Genomic DNA, 23,386 nt, shown 5'->3' with positions numbered 1-23,386 from the left:
CATTAGCCTGGCTGGCTGAGGCTGGTGGGAGTTGAAGTCCAACAACATCTGGAGGTCCACAGGTTCCTCTCCCCTGATGTAATATATTAAATCAATGTAAGTAGCCCTTATATTAATAGTACTGTTCCCTGTCTATTTTAGATGCCTGGATCAGCCCTTCAGTTCAATATGATACGAAATCATGACATTGATAATAAATCTGGAATTTGATTTTCCACTTCATTTTATTTTTTTCCCTTTTTCAGTCAGTCTCTGACTTGGAGTAATAGCTGTGAATAATATTTGTGACAGTTAACAGCTGCTCTCTAGTTGGACTTCAGGCCTTGATATCATAACAAAAAGAAGTTAAATAGAACGTTTTTTCTGTCCTGATTTGTTTAAATATAGCATACATATGCTGTTAGGCCACGCTGAAACACATTTCAAGCTTCTGTTCGGATTCCTTTTAATATTTATTTTGCTTCTGTTAAATTGCAACATAGAATCAAATACATCCTTAACCTACCCCTGATATTTTCTTCAGACTTTTCTTGGAGCCAGCTTGAATCTCAGCTAGTGAAATACTCCACACCCACACACTTGCACACAAACACACACACACCATTTTAACTATATTTTAACCGTCAGTCATGTTCTTCCTCACATTGTGGAACTCTCCAGATTTCTGGAGAGCTTAACATGCACTGATCCTTTACAACAAAGTAAAGCCAGAGTTCTTGTAAGTTACATGTCCTGTAGAAACGTTTACCCTTTGTGTCAATAGTGAGAGCATGCTTGCTTTGCCCCAGTGTTTATTTTTTTCAGCACCTACACAGTGTACCATTTCAGCCTGGACCCAGCATCTTAACATCAGGTCCTCACTGTTAAGTCCTCTTGTTTAGTATTGCGATAGCCTTTTTGTTTGTTTCTTTCCTCTTTCTGCCTCTTCTGAGGGTGTTTTAATCCTTTGTCTACCTGCTCCAGAGCTTTATGTATCGGAGAGAAAGAATTCTTCTGAAGAATACTTCACAAGTTGACTGCTAGAAAGGGAGAAGAAAGGTTCCTTTGCCCTCCCTCTTCATGCTTTTAATCTTCACTCATTTTGTACCCATTGAAGTATCTTGTCGCTTATGTACAGGGATAGCCCAATTTCTATTAGCAAAAAAACCTCTGCAGTCATTTTTCCTCCGCTGTGCAGGTGAGTGAGGTCTGTACCTTGTGGAGAAAGAAGGAAGTGTGAAATTACCTTCAGAAGGAAGAACAAAGGCCAAAGACTAGATTACAACTAGACAAACTAAAGATTGTAGTGCCACCTAGAGGCAAGAAATAATATTAATAACCTAATAATACTATTTACAATCCCTTCCCAATCATGTATATATGCACTTGCAACTCAGGATAATGCTTCATGCGTCGGATAGTGGATTGTAATCCACAAAAGCTTATGCCATAAAAAATTTGCTAATGTTTTTGTTGTTTGTTGTTATGTGCCTTCAAGTCGACTATGACTTATGGTGACACTATGAATCAGTGACCTCCAAGAGCATCTGTCATGAACTACCCTGTTCAGATCTTGTAAGTTCAGGTCTGTGGCTTCCTTTATGGAATCAATCCATCTCTTGTTTGGCCTTCCTCTTTTTCTACTCCCTTCTGTTTTTCCCAGCATTATTGTCTTTTCTAGTAAATCATGTCTTCTCATTATGTGTCCAAAGTATGATAACCTCAGTTTCATCATTTTAGCTTCTAGTGACAGTTCTGGTTTAATTTGTTCTAACACCCAATTATTTGTCTTGGTACCACAAGACACTTCCAGACAACTTGTTTATTGAGCGTTTATCCTGATTTGTTTGCACAAAGTTTGAGCGAGGTTAGACGACATTGGCTATTTATTGAGAATCCCTTCTGATCTGTTTGTTGGGAAGCTATGTTGTTTCCAATGCTTTTCCCCATCACTTCTGTATTGCGAAAAAGTCTGATTTGGGGGGGAAGTGGGCTTGTTGCACAAGAGTGCCCAATAAACTTCAATTGTGCAATCTGAATTTGCCATTATGTGGTTGAATCCCACCTGAAATTAGTGACAGTGTAGAAGCTCCTTTTGTTGATTTTCCTACAAGAAACGAATATGGCTACCCCTCTGGAAGCCAATGGCACTTTTTGGGCTCTTTTTAATTTATTTCTGCTTGACTATAGTGTCTCACACTTAAAATGCAAGCTTCCATAGGATTGCCACCTTTTAACTAGAAAAACGACAGTTCCTTTGTGGGCCATTTTTGACAGGTGGACCCTGTCACTCATGTGACATCATTATGATGTCAGTTGACAACTTCAAAGGGGCTAGCAGTCAGCTGTCATCCGCTGACTCCTTTGCTCATTCCAAACTGCACTTGCAAACCTGACATGGGCTCACGGTTGGCATTGATCAGCACTGTCAGGGAGTCCCAGTTGCCAAGGAACAATCAGGGGCACACTTTATGCTCCTTTATGTTCCTTTGTATCTGCATGTTTACCTGCTCCACACCTAACATCACATAGGATGTCAGGTGTGCAGCAGGTGGGTGTGATTTGGGGAAAACATTCTTTGGGGCCAAATTAAGACCCATGCCAGGCCTAATTAGGTCCAAAGTCCAGAGATTCCCCACCGCTGATATAATACATACAAACCCTTTGCCAATGCTCTTGCATCCACAGGTATACTTGTGAATCTACTTCCAAGAAAAAAGGGATTGTGTGAGCACTGCACACACACCCCGTTCTTCAGATCCAGGCCAACAGCTAGGGATTCCAGGTCTCTGGTTTTTGTCTGGAGACTCTGCATTTCTGGGGTCCTTTCTGGGTCTCCGGGTGAGTCACCTTAATCTCTGGACTCTCAGCTTTCATAAAAAAAAAAATTAAGTTTCTACGTGGTCTAGTTCAAGAGATACCAAAACATCAGCCAACCCCCCCTTCTATTAAATGAGCTGGTAGCTGGCTGCTCTAACCCCTCACTTTCAGGTTTGTAGCCAATAAGTGAGGGTTATGATTTACAAGGCAGTAGGTATTCAAACAAGTTTAAATTCCCCTGGCCTGTTGAAGAGGGCCGTGTTTTGAAAATCTTCCCAGTATGAAACTTTAATCCTATACTTGCTTTTCTGGGAGCAAAGCTGCAATGCTAATCCCACATACCCAGAATAAACCTCAATGAATTCAATAGGACTTACTTTTGAGTAGACATGGTTACAATTGACCTGTAAATTAATGGGACTTTTGAGTGAACATAGAAAAGAATTGTGTTTGTGTTGTAGATTTTTCTCTCCCCCTCCAATCTTATTTTTAAAGCAATAAGGCAGAGCTTACTTAGGTATCACTGCTTTTATTATGTAGGAAACTAATAATGATTTAATTTTTAATTTTTTTGAAGTTCTGCAATGACCAACTGGTTTTGCCAATAAACTATTATATGGGGTGTATGTCTTTTTACATCTCCATTGTGTGTGTATATATGGAGACTTTCCAACAACCCTGTGAGATAGGGCTGCCAACTGGGAACCAAGGCAGCTCACAATAAGAAATAAATCCATTTAAAATCCAATAACCATAAAAACAAGTATAAACAGTTGCAAAACAGCTTAAAGTGGCATGATTCTGAATTTTGGGTTGGGTGAGTGAAGTTCCTTATCAGTTGAGGCTGCAGTTCTGTGCACGCTTCCCTACTTGAGAAAGCCCCATTGAATACATTGGGACTTGCATCTGAGTAAACAAGCACAGGATAGCACTATAAATATCTTTACAGGTTGTGTAAATAATAAACATCTTTGACAGTCATATTTATATAAATATTTCTTGATACTATGTCCCAGTAAGTATCTGATTTCATACTATGATTGTACATGATTACTTCCTCTACATTTTTTGTGTACCCTTCTTCCTTGCGGTGGTCATGGTTCTCGTCTGTTGTTTTCATCCTGAGGGGCAGATTAGGCTGAGAAATGGTGAGTAGCCCATAGTCATCCACTAAACCTTATAGCTCATTTCCATTTAAAAAAATTAATTAAAACAATTTACATGCAGGCAAAGTTTAAGTAGATCCACACAATACGTTTAAAGCACATTCAACTTGCATTTAAAGCACATGACTTCTCCTAAAGAATCCTGGGAAGTGTAGTTTCCCCCCCACAGTTATAGTTCCCACCACCCTTAACAAACTACATTTCCCATGATTCTGTGGTGTGATTCATGTGCTTCAAATGTGTGTTGAATGTGCTTTAAATGAATAGTGTGGATCTACCCTAGGTATGAAGTGTATTCATTAGTGAATTGGAAAGAACAATTTTAAAATATTTTTTAAATGGGGGAAGGGTTGTAGGTCAGTGGTAGGGCACATACTTTGCATGCAAAGCTCCAAAATTTAATTTCTGGAAAAGACTATTGCCTGGAATCCTAGAGATCCAATGCTAGTCCATGTCATCAATACTGAGCTAGATGGTACCAAATGGCCTGAGTGGGTATAAGGCAGATTCCTTTGTTCCTAAAAGTGGAAAGAGACCCAAGAGCCACAGTGACTCTAAAATTTATTGATGTATTTTATTTACAACATTTATATACCACTTTATTGTAAAAAAAATCTCAAAGTGGTTTACAGAAGGAATTAAAACAATAAAATTACTGGCAAAAAGAGTTAAAGACAGGTATTTAAAACATTCAAAATAATAAAACCCACAATGAGTTAGAAACAACACAATAGCTTCTACATACCTGGGTAGGCTTGCCTAAACAAAATGTTTTTAGCAGGTGTTGAAAAGAGTACAATGAAGGCGTCTGCCTGATGTCAACAGGCAGGGAGTTCCAAAGCGTAGGTACTGCCACACTAAAGGCAGTGCCGGATTTAGGCATAAGCTAAACAAGCTACAGCTTAGGGCCTCACAATCCGCAAGGGCCTCAAAAAATTTCAGAATTTGGGGGGGGGGGCTTTTTAAATTTTATGTGTACTGAAGGTGTAATTTTTTAACAAAGGGCCTCCAAGCTTTATATAGCTTAGGGCCTCACCAAGTCTGAATCCGGCACTGACTAAAGGATCAATTTCTTACAAGAGCAGAACAAGTACCATGTGGCTCCCATAACATTGAAAGCACACCTTGAACATGGCCTGGTAGCAAATCAACAACCAGTACAGATTTCAGAGCAGAGGTATTATGTGCTGATAGGGTCTCACTTATGTCAGCAATCATGCGGCAACATTCTGCACTAACTGCAGTCCCTGGGTCAGGTTGTGCTGCATGGGGATTTCTGTGACCTTGGGTGGCTGGCTGCCAGGATTTTTTTTATTTTTGTTTTTGGTTAGGAATCCTGACTGGTTGTGGGATGCTGAGTTTTCTGCCACACTTACAGGAATCTTGTTGTGATTGGTATGGGATTGCATTTAGTAAATCATCACTGTCTTTTTCTTTTTCTATTTGCATTTCATTTACCTTTAACCTCACTCCCTTACATCCATAGAAGCAACAACAATCGTTCCATGCCCTCAGTTCAACCCCCTTAAACCCACTGATGATGCACCTTGTTGGTTGCATGGCTGTTTGTTTCTTGCCCAATAGTGGTAAAAGAGCATTCACATACTGGGAAATGTGGCTGCAATTGTTGTTGCTCCCAAGCTGCTGCCTTTGAAGGTAGACCAAACCATGTGTGTTTTCTCTCTGTCAGATATTATTCACTGGAGTTGTGTTGACTGTTAAAATGAGTTTATAGCAGCCCACAGGGTAGACAGAAAAAGTTAGAGAATCTTCTTACTCTTAATACATTTCTCAGACCTCTTTCTGAAGTGAAGGGTCAAATCTGTAAAGAAGTTTGGAGCAGCCATGTTAAAAGATAGGGGCAGGGCATTCCAGGCAGGGGGTTGCCAACCCTGCTTGGATATGGATATCTTTGCAGAGGATCCCTAGTCGAACTTTACCAACAGCACAATCCGAACCCTATCTACTCAGTAGTAAGTCCTATTGAGTTCTATGAGGCTTAGTCCCTTAGTAAGTTTGCTTAGAATTGCAGCCTTCAGGGGCATCCATGTTTACCCCTGAGTGCTCCCATCTAACTCCCCACAACACTAGGCTCCTTTCTTCCTACAGTGGCCTTCTGACGACTGGCCTGGCCTGAGGGCACTTAAACCCTTCTTTCCAGAAGCAAGTAGGCTAGATTAAATGTTCCTTACCCAAGCTCCATATTTTAGCTAAGATTTCTATCTCAATTCCCAATCAGAGAATTGTTTTTGTGTGAATTGCATGTGCCAAGCAACTGTGGTTGATGCTTAATGTATCATGCTTGATGCCATCAGTAGGGCCTGCCGCTGTGACATCACTAAGGCCAGCCCCTGTGATATCACTCAGGCCAGCCCCTATGGCATCACTAGGGCCTACCCCTGAAATCTCAGAGTTTTGATGCTTCTGATTTGAAAACCCTACCAACAGCTCTATATTCAGTGACTGATAACCAGAATAAATCCTAAAAGTTAAGAAAGCAGAGGTTATACAGGATAACCAACAGCTCTATATTCAGTGACTGATAACCAGAATAAATCCTAAAAGTTAAGAAAGCAGAGGTTATACAGGATAAAGAGTAAATATGTTTTCCTGTCCTTCGGGAGATATGTTATCTCTTACAAAGAACAGAAAATCTATAGGCCCTGCAGTGTAGATTTGGCAAAGTTTGATTGGAAAATGATTTCATTTCATTGCATTCTGTTCCCTGTGGCAAAATATTGTATTATATATGCCTCTAGCTTATATTCATAATCATAGCTTAAGCTGGGCAACAGTGGAATTTTTCAATGTGCAAAACCTACAGTACAGAATCTCCTACATTAAATTAATTGCATTAGTGATATACATAAAAGGAGAGAGAAGCAGAATTTCATTATCAGCATGTTAAAGTTCTGAATGTATGTTTTTATTTTATGTTCCAGATTTGTTTTAACTCTCATGATAATTGATGCCTATGATGCCAAAAAGAGGTTTTAATCATATTTATACACACATTAATTGATCATAAGTGTCTGCAATGGATCTGACTGCAGTCATTAAGGATCCTGTGTTCAGGATCTAACTGCATATAATCCTTGAATGGGTATTATGGAGCCTCATCTGCCGGCTTCCCTGCTACAAAGCAGCATAAGGGGGTCAAAATAAGTGAAGGGAAGAATGATTTTTCTTTTCTGTCTCTCTAATGCTTTCTTTTTAAATGCACAGTTATCCCGCTTCCTCATAGATCCCAGACACATGTTTACTCTCACAGACATTGGATCTGGAACCCCAACAGGAAGAGAAAGCAACTTAAGACCATTTATTGCAGTAGCAAAATTGTGAGCGGCGGGTTGGAATAAGCAACAATACCCACTGCACGTAGAGAGAAAGAACAGCAAAAGGGTTAATGTATCTAGGCCTAGGAACACAAAGCAGTCTTCCTGAGTTGTAAGTTTAGTTTTCTCTTTTTACCTTTATTTCTTGCTTTCTGCAGTAAGCAGTAATGGCTGATGTTATTAAAGGATCCAGTCTAAACCCTATGGCTGTGTCTGTCTTCCTTGGAATAAGGCAAACAACCTCTTCTGCAACACGGGAAGATTTGAGTACCCCTTCTTCTGAAGCCACCGCTTTACTCCAAATTGTCCCATCCCGATGGTGCATTGCAACAAGGAAGGAAGCATGCCGTCAGAGCTTCATTGCAGTCGTTCAGAAGTAATGTTTAGTCAAACCCTTAGGGAATCCATGGCCATTCATTCATAGATTGCGCAGTCACTGTGCTCTGGAGATTGAGTAGGATTTGTACGCCAGAGCATGTTAGGAGTGCAGATCAGGATGAAGAATTAGGAGCAGGGATAGAAGGGATAGCAGGGTCAAGAGCTCTAATGCAGAAGCAAGCAGAATGTACTGGACTTGGGGGCACCTGACTCTGAAAGCTTGTTTGATGTGATTTGGTCGCTCAAAAGGCTAGTCCAGAGGCCAATCGGAGCACAAGGAAGCTAAGCTAGCAATGTTATCCTGGTACAAGGGAAGATGTTTTTAAGCTCCGGTGACATCCAAACAAAAATGGCACCAGTGCAAATGTTGGTACGCATTTTGAGGCTTAGGCTTCCGTTACAAATGGAACAGAAGTGTGGCATTAAAAAGAAAAAGATTGTCCAGAAAATGGAGGAGTGGCTTGAAACATCTTACAAAGATATCATTACTCAATTGTCCCTCAGGGCTTTCTGCACCTGCTGTAAATGAAATTGAAAGGAGCCTGGGGGAAGAGAGCACAGGTACATTTGTGCCATAAGTGAATCAAAGCATTCCGGATCCTTTTATGGTAGAGTTCTATGAAACCAAGATAAGGTTCCTCATGTAGTAAGAAATCAAGCCAGTAATAGTTTACTCTGCCTTATTTATATTTCCCTGATCATGTAATAAAAAGAGCATGAATTATTTATGGGCGGTTTAAGAGCAACATAGTTAACTCATAATTCCTAGGCTGTTTAATAAATGAAGCATGGTTAATTGTTGTCATGAGACATACAAAAGCCTGACATTTTGGATTGTGCTGAGCCTGGCCCCTGCAACACCGTCATCAGCAGAAGCCAGGGCCAGTCCAATATATTTTGTTGCCTGAGGCAGAGCAGGAAATGGCACACTCATCCACCAATCGAAGTGCAGAACATTTGAGCCTGGTCAGGTTATTTGGGCCCCTGAGGTGGCAAATCCCACAAGCCTCTCTCCTCTCTGGTAATGAAAATGCAATAATAAATTAAATGAGCAACCATTCATGACACCTAACATCAGCTGCCTGAGGCAGCCGCCTCACTCTGCCTGATGATAATGCTGGCCCCGATGAGAGCAGAATAGAAACCCTTAGGCCAGGATCCAAAGGTCCATGTAGACGGTTGTGCAAAGCAGACTTGTACTGTGTCAAACCTGCGGTCCATCTCACCCACCCTGCATTGTCTATGCAAGAGATGGGGAACCTATGGCCCTCCAGACATTGTCTAAGCCCCACCAGCCCAGTCAGCACGGCTCATAGTCAGGGATGCCAGGAGTCGGACTCCACCAACATTCCAAGGGGCATATAGGTTCCCCATCCAGGGATGTCGTCTACTGTGGCTGGCAATGACTGTCCAGAGTCGCAGAAGGAGGCCTTTTCTCTTGCTTTCTGCTTGATAACCTTTGAGCAGGAGATGCCAGGGATTTAATCTGAAAGCTTTCATTTGAAACGATCCCATCAGCAATCAGGCACTTGCACCCTCATCCTTCACAGGGCTTAGGAATTCTCTTACCTGCTCAGTTGCCACCCAGTGGCTGCTAGCAGATTCACCTAGCAGATTAGCTCACAGGCCCCTGCTGGAAGAGAATTGTACGCAAGTCTCCTGGCTTGTCACTCAGCTGCCTTTACCGTGTCAATTGCTGTTTGCCCCGCATGTGTGGCTGAGTTGCACGATACAGCACTGAGTTTTCCAGAAAATAGTGGAGAAGTTTCTGTTAAGACACACAGGAAGTACAGATTCATGGAATGTCTCCTCTAAGAGCCAGGGTTTGGAGACAGTGAATTCTTTTCACCTACAAATATCGGGAAACTGCTTCTCAGATTCCTTACTGATTTATTTTTACGTTCATGCCTGGTTTTCTTTGGCAATCTTGCAAATAAGTCTACAATATGACTTGCCTACGGAATTTTTTACTAGCCACCTACCCATGCATATCTATGTTTATTATAATTATTGGCACAGTTCTGCAGAAGGAGAGAAAAAAACTTGGGATGCGGTACTGGACACAGTTTGAGCCTCCTGAGAAGCTCAGGTTGCCCATTTTGAAAAAGCGACTGTCTAGCCCTTGTAGCCACAAAGGCATTCTTGAAATTGTGTGGGACATGCCTGCTGAAGTCTCAGAAGCTAGTGGGATTGAGTTAGACTTCCATGGGTTGTGGATAGGGCTTTAGTGCTCTGTGTAACTCTTTGTCCCTCCCTTTACTTTTTAGAACCAGAATAAAAAGAGATTATCCACATTTGTTCAGTTTGCATAATTTGTATAAGACACAAATTCATTGTTTCTTGGCACAGAACTTAGATTGTCTGAACGCAGAATGCCGATTTTTATGTTTTTTTAAACCCACAAAACACAGAGTACCCATAGACCTGTCTCTATGAGTAGCTTGAGTAGTTAAAAAACCTTTGTTTTTTTAAGCCAGGTTCCCCTTGCTTGGCCAGCCGTGGACAGGTCTTAGTCACCAGAGGTGAGCAGGTAACTGGCTATTTTCAAGCCTGCCTTTTAGCTTATCCAAGCACCTGGTCTTACTTATAGTGCCTTGCAGGCACCTTTTACACTTTGCTTCAGTCCTGTACAGCAGTGTTCTTCAACTTTGGGTACCCAGATGTTGTTGGACTACAACTTCCATGATCCTTTGACCAGTGGCTAAGCTGGCTGGGGATGACGGGATTTGCAGTCCAAAAACATCAAGGGTCCTAAAGTTGAAGAACAGTGCTTTATTTGTAGTGTGCTATGATCTGAAGCTGCAATATTGGTTAATCAGTTATGAATGATGTGAGTTTGTGGAAACTTTTTCCTGAATGATTTTTAAGAAGTGGGAAAAACTTCTGTTAGGTGTTAGGTTAGGGTTCTATTCCTGCTTCGCCGCAGGGGGATGGACATAAAGATGGATGATGCACCTTCCCACTTTGTAGTTCTATGGTTCCGTGATCTTGGAGGCAAACCAGGGGTGATAAATGGCATAGCCTTAGTTTGGAAAATTTATAACCTTGGATATCTGTCTACTATGCCAACAAAGCTAGCTTTTACTTCAGTTCTATCCTATTTTGGCATATATATCGGGAGTAATTTGTACCAGACAGTGTTCATTACTCAGAATATCAAAATACTGATGTTATGGTACCCAGGATGTTATTACAATTACAGAGATGCCTGCAATTCCCCCTCTGCTCCCCTTCTGTAGCACCATAATAGGTGTAACCACATTCACTTTCCTTTGTGAAAACATAGGTTATTGAGTAATGAGATGTCAGCATGAAGAGTCATGCTGCTGGACCACAGTGAGGAATCACACTGCTTCCTCCAAATGTAATATGAAAAAACAAGTCTTTTACCTATTTCCATTTCAGACTGGGAGAAGAGATCTTTACGTTGTTTCAATGGAGACTATGGGCCTAGCCTGCAGGGGTGTTTATGAAACTGGGCATGGAAGCAAACCACTTTCTAATGCACCCTCACCCAGACATAGAACCTCTAGTATGAAGCAGACTGCATGCACTTACATTTGTAGGGAAATAGGTAACTTCCAGTTACATGATTTCTCTGCCCCTAACCAGTTTACTGCCTTAGACGTGTCTGCACAAGAGCCTTGCAGTGCTAAAGGCTGTGCATGTGACGGGGCAGAGGGCCCCACAAGTCTCTTCTGCTCTTCCATATTGTGGCCTACAAGGCAGAATCAGGTGTGAAGTATTAACACTTAAATATTCTGTTTTATTCTCTGTTGTTTTAGATGAAACAAAGCAGTCGACAAAAGTTTATTATGCCACAATACATTTGGGAGACTTGGATCCTAACATGAATTACTACTAACGGAAATAAAGTTTCTGTCCCCTCCTCCTCCTCTCCCCCTCCCCGGCAACCTCTTCACAGGGTCAGGAAGCCCTCCTGCACAATGTGGGAGGGGGAGCTGCCAGGAGAGGGGGAATCGCTTCAGATCGGGCTTGGATCCTACAATAAGCTAACTTAAGGAAATTCTTTTTTTTTTTAATAATTTTTATTCAAATTTTTCAAAAGACAAACAAAACAAAGTCAAACAACAAAAACATAACAATACAACAAAAGAAAAAAAAATAAAATAGTTGACTTCCGATTTGTCGCAGATCAGCTATAAGTATATAATATATATCAAACCTGTCCCTTAATATATACATACAGGATCACTTTTCTCCATAGGCTATCTTAGTTAATCGTCAAATCCCAATATCATCATTTTATTTTGATCTTTCAACAAAAAGTCTAAGAGAGGCTTCCATTCCTTAAGAAATGTGTCTGTCGATTTTTCTCTAAGTAAACATGTCAATTTATCCATCTCTACTAAGTCCATTAATTTCAATAGCCATTCTTCCGTTGTTGGTGTTGATTCCATTTTCCACTTTTGTGCATATAATAATCTTGCTGCCGTAATCATATATAATATTATTCTTCCATATTTCTTTTCTATTTGTTTATCCATAAAACCCAATAAAAAAAATTCTGGTTTTGACTGAATATTTATCTTTAGAATTTTTTGCATCATCCTACCTATCTGTGCCCAAAATGATTTTGCCTTTTTACACAGCCACCACATATGATAAAATGATCCTTCTTGTTGTTTACATTTCCAACATTAGAAACATTACTATACATTTTTGACAACTTTTCTGGAGTCATGTACCAACGATACATCATTTTATAGAAATTTTCTTTAAGATTATAGCATAATGTAAATCTCAAGCCTTTTTTCCACATATTTTCCCATTGATCCATTTGTATGTTATAACCAAAATGTTTTGCCCACTTTACCATACACTATTTTACTTGTTCTTCTTCCATATCCATTTTCAGCAAGAGTTTATACATTTTCACAATTGTATTTTCATCATTTGTACACAAACCTATTTCAAAATCAGATTTACTTATTTCAAACCCATACATTTTCTTGTCCATTTTATATCTTTCTAACAATTGTAAATAGGCAAACCATTGAGAACTATATCCTTCCTTTATCAGTTGTTCTCTCTCTTTCATTATATATTCTCCATGTACATTTTCTAATAGTTCTTGATAAGTTAACCATTTCTCTTTTCCAGCCATTTCTCTTCTGTAAAACGCTTCTTGACTTGAGACACATAATGGTGTTTTCGAATAGAACCTTGGTTTATATCTATTCCATATTTTCAACAGAGGACGTCTTATAAAATGATTATTAAAGTCTACATTTACTTTTACTTTGTCATACCATAGATATCCATGCCATCCCCAATTCAGGTTATGGCCCTCCAAATCCAATAGTCTTTTATTCCTCAATAAAATCCATTCCTTTATCCAGACTAAACAGCAGGCAGCAAAATAAAGTCTCAGATTTGGTAATCCCAGTCCTCCTCTTTCTTTGGCGTCTTGTAGTAATTTAAATTTAACTCTTGGTTTTTTTCCTTGCCATACAAATTTAGAGATATCTTTTTGCCATTGTTTAAAAGGTAAATCAGAGGATATTACAGGTATTGTTTGAAACAAAAACATCATTCTCGGTAATACATTCATTTTTATCACAGATATTCTACCCATTAATGACAATTGTAGTTTATCCCATCTTAGCAGATCTTTCTTAATCTCTGTCCATAATTTTTCATAATTATTATGAAACAACTTTGAATTTTTATTTGTCATAATGATACCTAAATATTTCAATTTTTTCTCTGTTGTAAAATCTGTCTTGTCCATTAACTCTTTCTGTTCCCTTAAAGTTAAATTTTTCACCAACATCTTTGTTTTTTGATTGTTGATCTTAAATCCTGCTAACGGTCCAAATTCTTTTAATTTGTCCATCAATACATTAATTCCTTCCAAAGGGTTTTCTAATACAATTATCAAATCATCAGCAAATGCTCTCAGTTTATATTCTTCTTTTTTTATCTTTAATCCCGAAATCCTTTTATCTTGCCTTATATCTCTAAGCAGCACTTCTAAGACCAGAATAAATAGAAGGGGAGATAATGGACATCCCTGTCTTGTACCCTTTTGTATTTCACATGAATCCGTTAAATCTCCATTAACAATTATCTGAGCCTTCTGAGATGTATAAATCGATCTAATCCATTTTATAAAATTGTCTCCAAAATCCATTTGCTCCAAAACCTGAAACATAAATTTCCAATTCAAATTATCAAATGCTTTCTCAGCATCTAAGAAAATCAAAGCTGCTTGTTTATCATTTCGTTGTTCTAAATATTCCAACACATTCAAGACATTCCTGATGTTGTCATGTAATTGTCTTTTAGGTAAAAACCCCGATTGATCTTCCTGGATAAATTGTTGCAATATTATTTTCATTCTTTCTGCCAAAATCATTGTAAAAATTTTATAGTCATTATTCAATAGAGATATCGGCCGATAATTTTTTGTTTTAGTTAAATCTTGCTCCTCTTTAGGTATTAATGTTATGTTAGCATTTTTTCAACTATCCGGTATCTTTCCCTCTTGCAAAATAGAATTCATTGTATACTGTAAAGGTAGCAAGAGTTCTTCCTCCAAACATTTATAGTACACTGCAGATAACCCATCTGGTCCTGGCGCCTTTCCTGATTTAATTTTGTTTATAGCTTCAGATATCTCTCTTGACGTGATAGGGCCATTAATAGCTTGTCTCTGAAAGTCTGTAATTTTAGGCAAATTCTGTTTAGATATATACTCTTCTGTTTTTTCAGATGGGATTTCCTGACACTTGTACAATGTTGAATAATATTGATGAAAAATCTTTTTGATTTTTACATTATCTGTCAGCATCTCATCTCCTTCTTGTATCTTTAAAATAATATTTTTGATGTTCTTTTCTTAATTTATATGCTAACCATTTCCCCAGTTTATTTGCAAATTCAAAAGTCCTTTGTTTAGCAAAATTTAGTTTCCTTTCAATTTCTCTGTCAGCATTGATACTTGATTCTGTAACATTTTAATTTGATTTACAATAGAAACTTTAGTTGGATTCTTTTTCAATTCTTCCTCTTTTTGTTTTATTTCTTCCAAAATTAATTGCATTTTCTGTTGTTTCTTTTTTTTTAATTCAGAGTTACATTTAATAAAATATCCCCTCATAAATGCCTTACTTGTATCCCAAACAATATTTTCATTTGTTCCTTTATGTAAATTATGTTCAAAAAACTCTTTTAATTTCTTCTTACATTCTTGTACTACTTTGTCATTCTGTAATAAAGATTCATTTAGTCTCCATCTAAATCCAAGATTTTTTTTTTGAAAGTTAATATCACAGGATTGTGATCCGAAAAAGTTTTTGGTAATATATCCATTTTAAAAATATCTTTCACTAGATTTTTAGACATCCAAATCATATCAATCCTCGAGAATGTTTTATGTTTTAACATTAACGAAAAGCTAACTTAAGGAAATTCATGGAAGAAAAGTTCCCCATTTTCTCTCACTCCCCTGCTACACCCCATCCCACATTGCTGAGGAGGGCTCAGGGCCAGACCAAGACAACAGGATGGTGTCCTTCTGCACACCCAGGGGTGGGAAGCTAGTTTAGGGGAAGGGCTGTAGCTCAGGGCAGAACACCGAGTTGGCATGCAAAAGGTCCCAGGTTTCATCTCTGGCCTCTTCAGGTAGGGCTGGGAATGTCCCCTGTCGGAAACCCTGGAGAGCCGCTGCCGGTCAGTGTAGACATTACTGAGCTAGATGGACCAGTGGTCTGACCCGGTCCAAGGCAGCTCCCTATGTTCCTGGGTTCTGCGTTCCAGCAGGCACTGGGCAGGCTGCATGGCACGCACAGCTCTGTCCTCTAGCAGGTGCCTCACTCTCCCTACTGGTGCGGCTGTCCCTGGAAGAGAGGCTTGGAGGGGATTTGCAGGTGTCTGCAACAGTGAGGAGGGGACAGGAAACTTTCCCTTCCATGAACGACCTTATCTTAGCACCCAAGCTGAATATTTAAGGTGCCACAAGACTGTGTGTTGTTTTTGCTGCAACGGACTAACATTGGTACCTCTCTGGAACCAGCAAAGACTGTCAAATCAAACAAAAGCTACGTAGAAAAGAGGCCTAATATTTAAAACCCCTGATTTCTGAATAATCGACTTGCTCCCTAAAAAAGGGCAATAAGCTTTGCTTGAATTTGATTATATTTTTATTTATTTCTATTTACAGTCAATGATTACAAAACGATTGAAAGTAGTGATATAAATTAAAAATCTGCAGGCACACACATGATTTTAAAGCAGTAATTGCCATAATTGTGGTGCTTTGCATCTGCCATATATCAGTCAAACAATGCTAAATCCAAAGGCTGTACAAACAAGGAAAGCAAAAACAGTTGGGAAGGAAAACAGACATTGTTGACCAAAAGAAAAAGATAATGTTACTGGTCTGTTTGAATCCACGCTTTTGCAGCCCACTCTGAAGATCTCTCATGCCACCTAGTGGTTAAATGCATATCTTCAGTTTAGCACAAAAGCCATTTGTTCATTTAGGACAGCAATTCTGAAACTATGTGTCCAGGGACTCTACTATACCATTAGAGGGGCTGAGGTGGTGCCTTGGGGGAAAAAATAAGCCACCATGTTAAATGGATCTACAGTTCTCTCTCTATAAGGGTAGAGAGACCACCTGAAGTATTGATTTCCACCACCACAGCCAGTATATGGGAAATGACATCATTGCAAAGTGAGAGACAGCAAATCCCTGACAAAACCCCTGCTATAGCTGGCAGGCGTGAAGGAATCCCAGAAGCATTGTCATTGCCTAGAAAGCACATTTCCATCTTTGAGCCGTGACTGACTGGGCAAGGAGAAAAGGAGGCTGATGGGAGACTGTAGGAATGAATGAGGCTATCCTGTCATTGCAAAGAGAAAGTTTACCTGGGAGGTGATTCAGTAAATCCACAATATATAGGGAGGTGATTCAGTAAATCCACAATATATATCTATATCTATCTGTGTGGGTGTAATACTGGTTTGATCCTCCAGTTTTGGTACTGAAACACACTACATCCTAGGTATCAAACGTTTTGGGGAAACTGATTTATGAGGACTCAAATCTAAACACTGAATCTTGTGTTGGTGGACGTCAGCATTTATTTATTTTCAGATGTGGCTAGGCATATTGCCTTCTTCTGCTGATCTTTATGCGAAGTTTATCAAGTTATATACCACAGATACCAGTTTTTACATACATAATACTTGTGAGCATAATGCTTCTTCTGGCTTAGTTTGTTCCAGTAAATAATAAATGGTTGCCAACTTTCTAATATACTACTAGTAGCAATCTTGCCCAGCCTGATTTGTTTCAAAGCTGCAGGCTTGCTCATTACCATTTTGTTTCAGACTTTCTCTGCCTCATCCCAATGATAGTTTCTCATTTTCCCCTCATTTATTTTACAACTTGACATTTTGGTAGCAATCAACAACTTCCAACTCTACTATTCTATGATTATGTAGGTATGCTTTGTCTTGGATTCCTGCATTGAGCAGGAGGTTGCACTCGATGGCCTTGGAGGCCCCTTCCACCTCTACTATTCTATGAGTCTACTTCTCTATAGTTCTTTCTAATGCATCCTTTCTGTAGCATGAACTAACATTTAATAATTGTACTGTGTTTAAATCGTATCACTGTGGAATATACAGTGGTTTTAATAAAGAACAGCACAACTATTGCTTATCGTTATGTGAAGCCGTAAGACGATTAGAAGAGGTGCCCGATTTGGGGACTGAAGGTGTTTTTAAAGGTTAGAAAAAAGGTTTTCCTCCCTGTTTTTCCACTCCAGTGCAGCACTTCCATGGGAAAGAGCCCCCCTTCCACTCCTCTGCTGATTACCAGAAGAATGGCGGGGGGCTCTCTGCATGTGTGTTGTGTGTTCGCACGTGCACACACTAAGGGGATTGATCAACCCTAAGTGCTGCCCTTAGACTGAAAAAGGTTAGCCACCCCGTTCTATAACGTGGGCTCTTTAAGGTGAACTTTGAGGCTAGACAGAGAGAGCCCTGTCTCACATCTAATCCTCAACATTTCCAAAGGATCTCAGACAGCATTGAGCAAATTCTCCATATGCTCATACCAGTGAACTCTCAAAAGACAGTCAACCCTGCATTGCCCCTCCCATCTTGCCAGAGATTGGTCACCAACCTTCTAGCTCACACAGGGTTGTATTCAACAAAGCCCTACTCAGAGGAAACCCATTGAAATTAATGGAGCTATGTTAGCCATGACTATTAATTTCACTGGGTCTACTCCGAGTAGGGTTAGCATGGAATACCTCCTACAGTGTGTATTGCTTTCATTTCCTCCATTACCAACCAGAATAAAGCCACCGCCAGCTAATACACATAGATCCTGGTCCGGTTTTGTGGGAAAGTAGTTCCATGCTATGCCTAACTTTTTTATGTGTTTCAGGTATAGGGGCAGGAGCAACAACAAAAGTTCGCAACAGATATAAAAAATATACTTTCTAATAAGGGGTACATTTTGAAATAGCTTTTTCTATTGTCAGCAACCTGAAAGAAAATCTGGGCACAGTCCATTGTATATTAGGCTATTCTGTGCCCCTCTAAGAGCTAAACACTTAACTTTGGCTAGATCAGGTACCCCTTTTCAAAATAATATATGGCTGGCACTGTCATTAAAGGTAAAGGTGTCCCTGCACTTGTAGTGCGAGTCATTTCCGACTCTTAGGGTGACGTCTTGCGACGTTTACTAGGCAGACCGTATATATGGGGTGGGATTGCCAGTTCCTTCCCCGGCCTTTCTTTACCCCCCAGCATATGCTGGGTACTCACTTTACCGACCATGGATGGATGGAAGGCTGAGTGGAAGGCCGACCCCTTTTACCAGAGATTCGACTTCCTCCTTCCGTTGGAATCGAACTCCGGCCGTGAGCAGAGCTTCGGCTGCATTACCTCCGCTTACCACTCTGCGCCACGGTCATTAGCAACTCTAAAAAAGATGGAAAAAGCAGGAAATGTAATATAGTGATAACAGAACGGCTACAAGTGGTAGTACAGTGAAAGATAAAACCTTTCTGGTTGGAGGTAATAACACTGTAAAGGGAATGATAAGATAATCATTTGCTATTACATCTTCCGTAGATGCTATAAGGCTACCTAAAGTGGCCAAGGACATGGAGGTTATTTTAAATGTGCTCACTTTTGCCAGGAGAGGAGTCACTCATAAATGGAAAACACTCCCCAAGGTTAGTGACTGCTTAACTCATGCAAGGAACAAATTAATTGATCAAACTGTCAGATTTGATTAGAATACGGCTGAAACTCTTGGGAAATAACACAGCTCCTGCTGAAAGCTGCACCTTTGTCTCTTCCTCCTCTTTTTTCCTTTGTTCCTAGTGAATGAAAACAGGCGATCTCAACCCATTGACATTTATATATTTATTTATTGTTTTAAAAACTTATATCCCGCCTATTTTTGCTGAAGCAGAAATTCAAGGCGGCTGCCAGTGAAACAACAATAAAAATAGCAGCCATTGAAGTGGAGCAGCAGCAGGGAAAGCCCTCAGTGCAATGATATCACATATTTCATCAAGATGCGATCACGCTCACTGGCTCCTCCCCTCTGTCATGCACTGAACAGGATGTCTGTAAAGGAAACCCCATGCGTGTACAGTTGATGTTTCCAATTCTGAGGGAACCTCCTGCTCAGTGTTTGGGGGTGGAATCAGCAACATTGGGGCAGGGTCAGCAAGCACAATCCTGTCCTTCTTTTCATATATTTGGTGCAGGGATGGGGAACCTGTGACTCTCCAAATGTTGTTGCACCTTCAGTATCCTGTAACCCTTGACCATGCTGGCTGTATCTTATTGGAGTTGTAGTCCAACAGCATCCAGAAGGCCACAAGATCTCCATTCCTGGTTTAGTGTATGTGTGGAAGGAACATGTGAACAGGGCTCTATTTCCAGCCTTATTAAAGTCAGATCTGGCATTTTGATAAATCCGTTTGGGTTTTTTTGCATGAGTCAACCAGTTACTAACCCTAAACTAATGAAGAAGAGAGAGAAATGTCTTGAAACAAATGAAATGGTTCCTGTTTGAATCTTACATGAACAGTCATGAACAAGATGCTTGTATGAACAGGCATGTAGAATCAAATGGTATTTTCTTTAAGTATTTTTTCTGTTTTCCTTTATATCTTATGCAGCTTCCACTCACAAAATATTACGTCTCTATAAATCATAAAGTTAATTGTAAAAGAGTGTTTCCTCAAAATATATTTTTTCAAGTATCTGGATTGATATCAAGTTTCAATTAATGTCCGCCCATCTTTTAAAAGATGGCATTGCTTAAGGAAGAAGCTCATGCAGAGGTTTATCTTTCAATCAACCTCCAGAGCAGGCCTGCATAATTTGTGATCTGCTGAGGTGCATGCAGTTCACCAGCCACCATCCTACTCCTGTTTTGGCAGTCCCAGGCAGACAGCAAAAACAGGTTAGGAATCCCCTACTGGACCACTATAGGTTGTTGCTAGACTGCGCTTGGCTCCATGCGTCATACGTTGTGCAGGCCTGCTTTGTGAGAAGGGAGTTCTAGCCGTAAAAATAGATGTCGCATCTATGTGAACTTGATAAACAGAGATATGTTAAGAGAAAGGGTTTTTAAAAACAAAAAACCCCTAGTCTTTAACAATCAATATTTAGTGACAGTTTCAATCCATTTCTTTGTGATCTTAATTTAAATAAATAAATAAATTTATTGATTCATATTAATATATTTGACTTTCTCCTGCAGTAAAGGGCACAGACAGTCTAATGTGCTGCTTTTCTTCTGCTCCGCAGTTCAATTTCACCATTTAGTATTGAGAGCACAAGACGGCAGAGGAGGTCCGAATCACCTGACTCTAGGAAGCGCCGCATCCACCGATGTGATTTTGAAGGGTGCAACAAGGTGTACACAAAAAGCTCCCACCTGAAGGCTCACCGGAGGACGCACACAGGTAAGAGTTTTGTTGAAGCTGTTTGTTATATGAACAGTGGTAGCGGCAGTGTCTTGTAGCGGCCACAGGTTACTTGACATTGTGAAAATGCACAGTAAACATTAATGAACTTTAATTACTGTGTAATAAACAGTAATTATTCTCATTCTGAGAGGTTATCAGGCTTTTACCTAAGGCATTACTTTTGAGTATTCCCAGGATCCATGTGATCCTAGAATCATAGGTTTTCCTTTCATGTGGGCACACCTCTGTTGTTCCTATTCTTTCTCAGTGAAGGTAGGAGAAGCTGGCAAACTCAAAAACAAAAATCTGAATGTTTTTTGTCTGGTTTTGACCTTCCAAGCTCTGGCACCTGATGATGATGTCATTCTCTCATGGCCAGGGCAATGGCCCATGATTCAGACCCAATGGACAATCTGACTTTATTTACTGTAAGTCTAGTAAATGTAAAATAAATTCATCTACTTATCTTGAGATGTTGGGGTTCAATCAGTCCCAAGGGAAGGTATACTGTAACTAGGGATGGCCGGGGGGGGGATTGTTCTGTTCGCATTTTAATGTGAGCTTCCCTAATTCACACTTCCCAAACCAATACATGAACCAAAATGAAGCTATCCATCAACATTTGCACTTCACCAAACTTTGCAATGTAGTTTTCTAGCCAAAAAAGGCATTTGAGAAAGCATATATTAGGGGAAAATACAGATACAAATGCTTAAATTAGTAAAAATAATGTACAAAAATGCATAATATTAAAGGAAATGTGTACAACTTTTCATGACTGCTTTTTAAAAATGGCAAGCTGATGTGGAAATGAAGGTGAAGGTGTCCCTGCACTTGTAGTGCGAGTCATTTCCGACTCTTAGAGTGACGTCTTGTGACGTTTACTAGGCAGACCGTATATATCGGGTGGGATTGCCAGTTCCTTCCCCAGCCTTTCTTTACCCCCCAGCATATGCCGGGTACTCATGGATGAAAGGCTGAGTGGACCTCGACCTCTTTTACCGGAGATTCGACTTCCTCCTTCCGTTGGAATCGAACTCCGGCTGTGAGCAGAGCTTCGGCTGCGTTACCGCAGCTCTACATTTCTCATTTCTCTAAATCCAGTGGCATGTTACCCGCAGGGAACCCTTTCCTCATACTCTTTTCTGCTGAGGAGGAACCCTGTTCATTTGTCAGGAATTTCCACACACACACCTCATGTATTACAGAGGATCCTGTGGAGCATTCTAGAGCACTCTCTTTGTTCATGCAAGCCCCGGCTTCATTGTAGCCATTCACAAACTGAGAGTGAACCCTTAGAACATATCCAGCATTCCCTTGTGGCTGCACTTTCTAGGGGAGGATTGGTGGTGGTGGGTAAGTTGTCTTTCAGATAGGTTTGCCCATGATTACCCTCGATAGGCGTCCAAGGAACCTGAGGGCTACCTGGAACAGAGCTTGAAAACTGCAGTTTGTTTCCATGTGTCTTTCAGGCAAGGTAAGGGTGGAAGGACAGAGCCAGTAAGGGGTGATGAGTCCACAGGCTTCTCAATGAGTGAATATTCTCAGCATCAATCCATGGTGGTTTGCCCCATCCCATCTTACAAAACCAGAGAAAGGTTATGAACTCTCCATGGCCGTACCAGGAAAAAAGACAGAAACATGAAGTAACTGGTAGTTAGCCCTCTGGGTTCTAACAGCTGCACGTCAGCGCACAGGAACAAACACTTTTCATAACTCTCATTGCCCTTTGGAGGCCTGATATGGAATGATGCTAAGTACTGCGATTCACACGCCCTTTGTAGGAGCACACTGTGTGGGGTTTAATATATGCATTTGCCACAGGGTTTTGCACTGAATAGTTGGAAGGCACTACAAAGTTCACAACACAAAGTTGCCTTAATTAAATCCATCCTATAGAAGAACTTGCTGGAAAACCCCTCTGAAAAAAAATCAGGGGGTGTCTCTGATCATTTTAATTACCTGCACTTGTAAATTCACAGGCGGCAATCCTAAACCCAGTTAACTTAGAAATAAGCTGTTCTGTTAAAAGCAGTGGGAATTAGTTCCTTGTAAAGGACTTGGATGTCAGGTGCTCATATCGAAGCAGGTATTTAGACACAATGGGGTCGCTGTTTTTTCAGTACTAAATGGCTTTTGACTTCGATTTCCTGAAACAAAACACGTTGCTTGCCAACACCTCTTTAAGGCAGCGGTAGGTGGGGAGAACAACAATGATCCCATATTGCTTTTGCGTACTTGTAATCATCATATGCATTAATATAATAGATGTCAGGCTGAGCTCAATAAATTAACGCATAAGAGCAAGCCTGCGAAACTTGTGAGCCACAAAGCCAGAAGCAGTCCACCATCTCTGCCGGTGGGAAAGGCTGTAACTCAGAGGTGGAGCACATGCTTTGCTTCTTCGGGTATGGCTTGGGAAGACTCCTGTCTGAAAACCCTGGAGAGCCCCTGCTCGTCGGTGTGGATGGTAATAACCCAAATGGACCAACCATTTGGCTTGCTCTAAGGCAGCTTCCTACGTTCCTCTGTAGTGTGGCCTGCCGGGTGTCTGACACTCACCCGTTTCTGCAATCCAAGAAGTTTACTAGGACTCTGATGGGTCATCATGGGTGACCAGAGACGGCAGGATTGAGCTTGATGGATCAGAGACAATGTTGTGCAGGCCTGACACAATTTAGGCATTCCATAGTTCAACCAGCAAACACAGATGCGGTTATGGCTTTTC

General features: G+C 40.3%; 1 protein-coding gene across 12 annotated transcripts in view; it reads left to right on the top strand.

Annotated features, from left to right (window-relative positions):
• KLF12 (KLF transcription factor 12) overlaps positions 1 to 23,386 on the top strand; it is a 302,241-nt gene that overhangs the window by 249,870 nt on the left and 28,985 nt on the right. For all 12 annotated transcript variants that reach the window (XM_061629982.1, XM_061629993.1, XM_061629990.1 and 9 more), the window contains one exon: positions 20,498 to 20,655. In XM_061629982.1, the coding sequence (XP_061485966.1) occupies positions 20,498 to 20,655 (158 nt within the window). The remainder of the gene's footprint in view (positions 1 to 20,497; positions 20,656 to 23,386) is intronic.

The sequence above is a fragment of the Rhineura floridana genome, chromosome 5 (genome assembly GCF_030035675.1).
Source record: "Rhineura floridana isolate rRhiFlo1 chromosome 5, rRhiFlo1.hap2, whole genome shotgun sequence".
Taxonomy (NCBI): Eukaryota; Metazoa; Chordata; class Lepidosauria; order Squamata; family Rhineuridae; genus Rhineura; species Rhineura floridana.
This window is presented reverse-complemented; position numbering and strand designations above follow the sequence as displayed.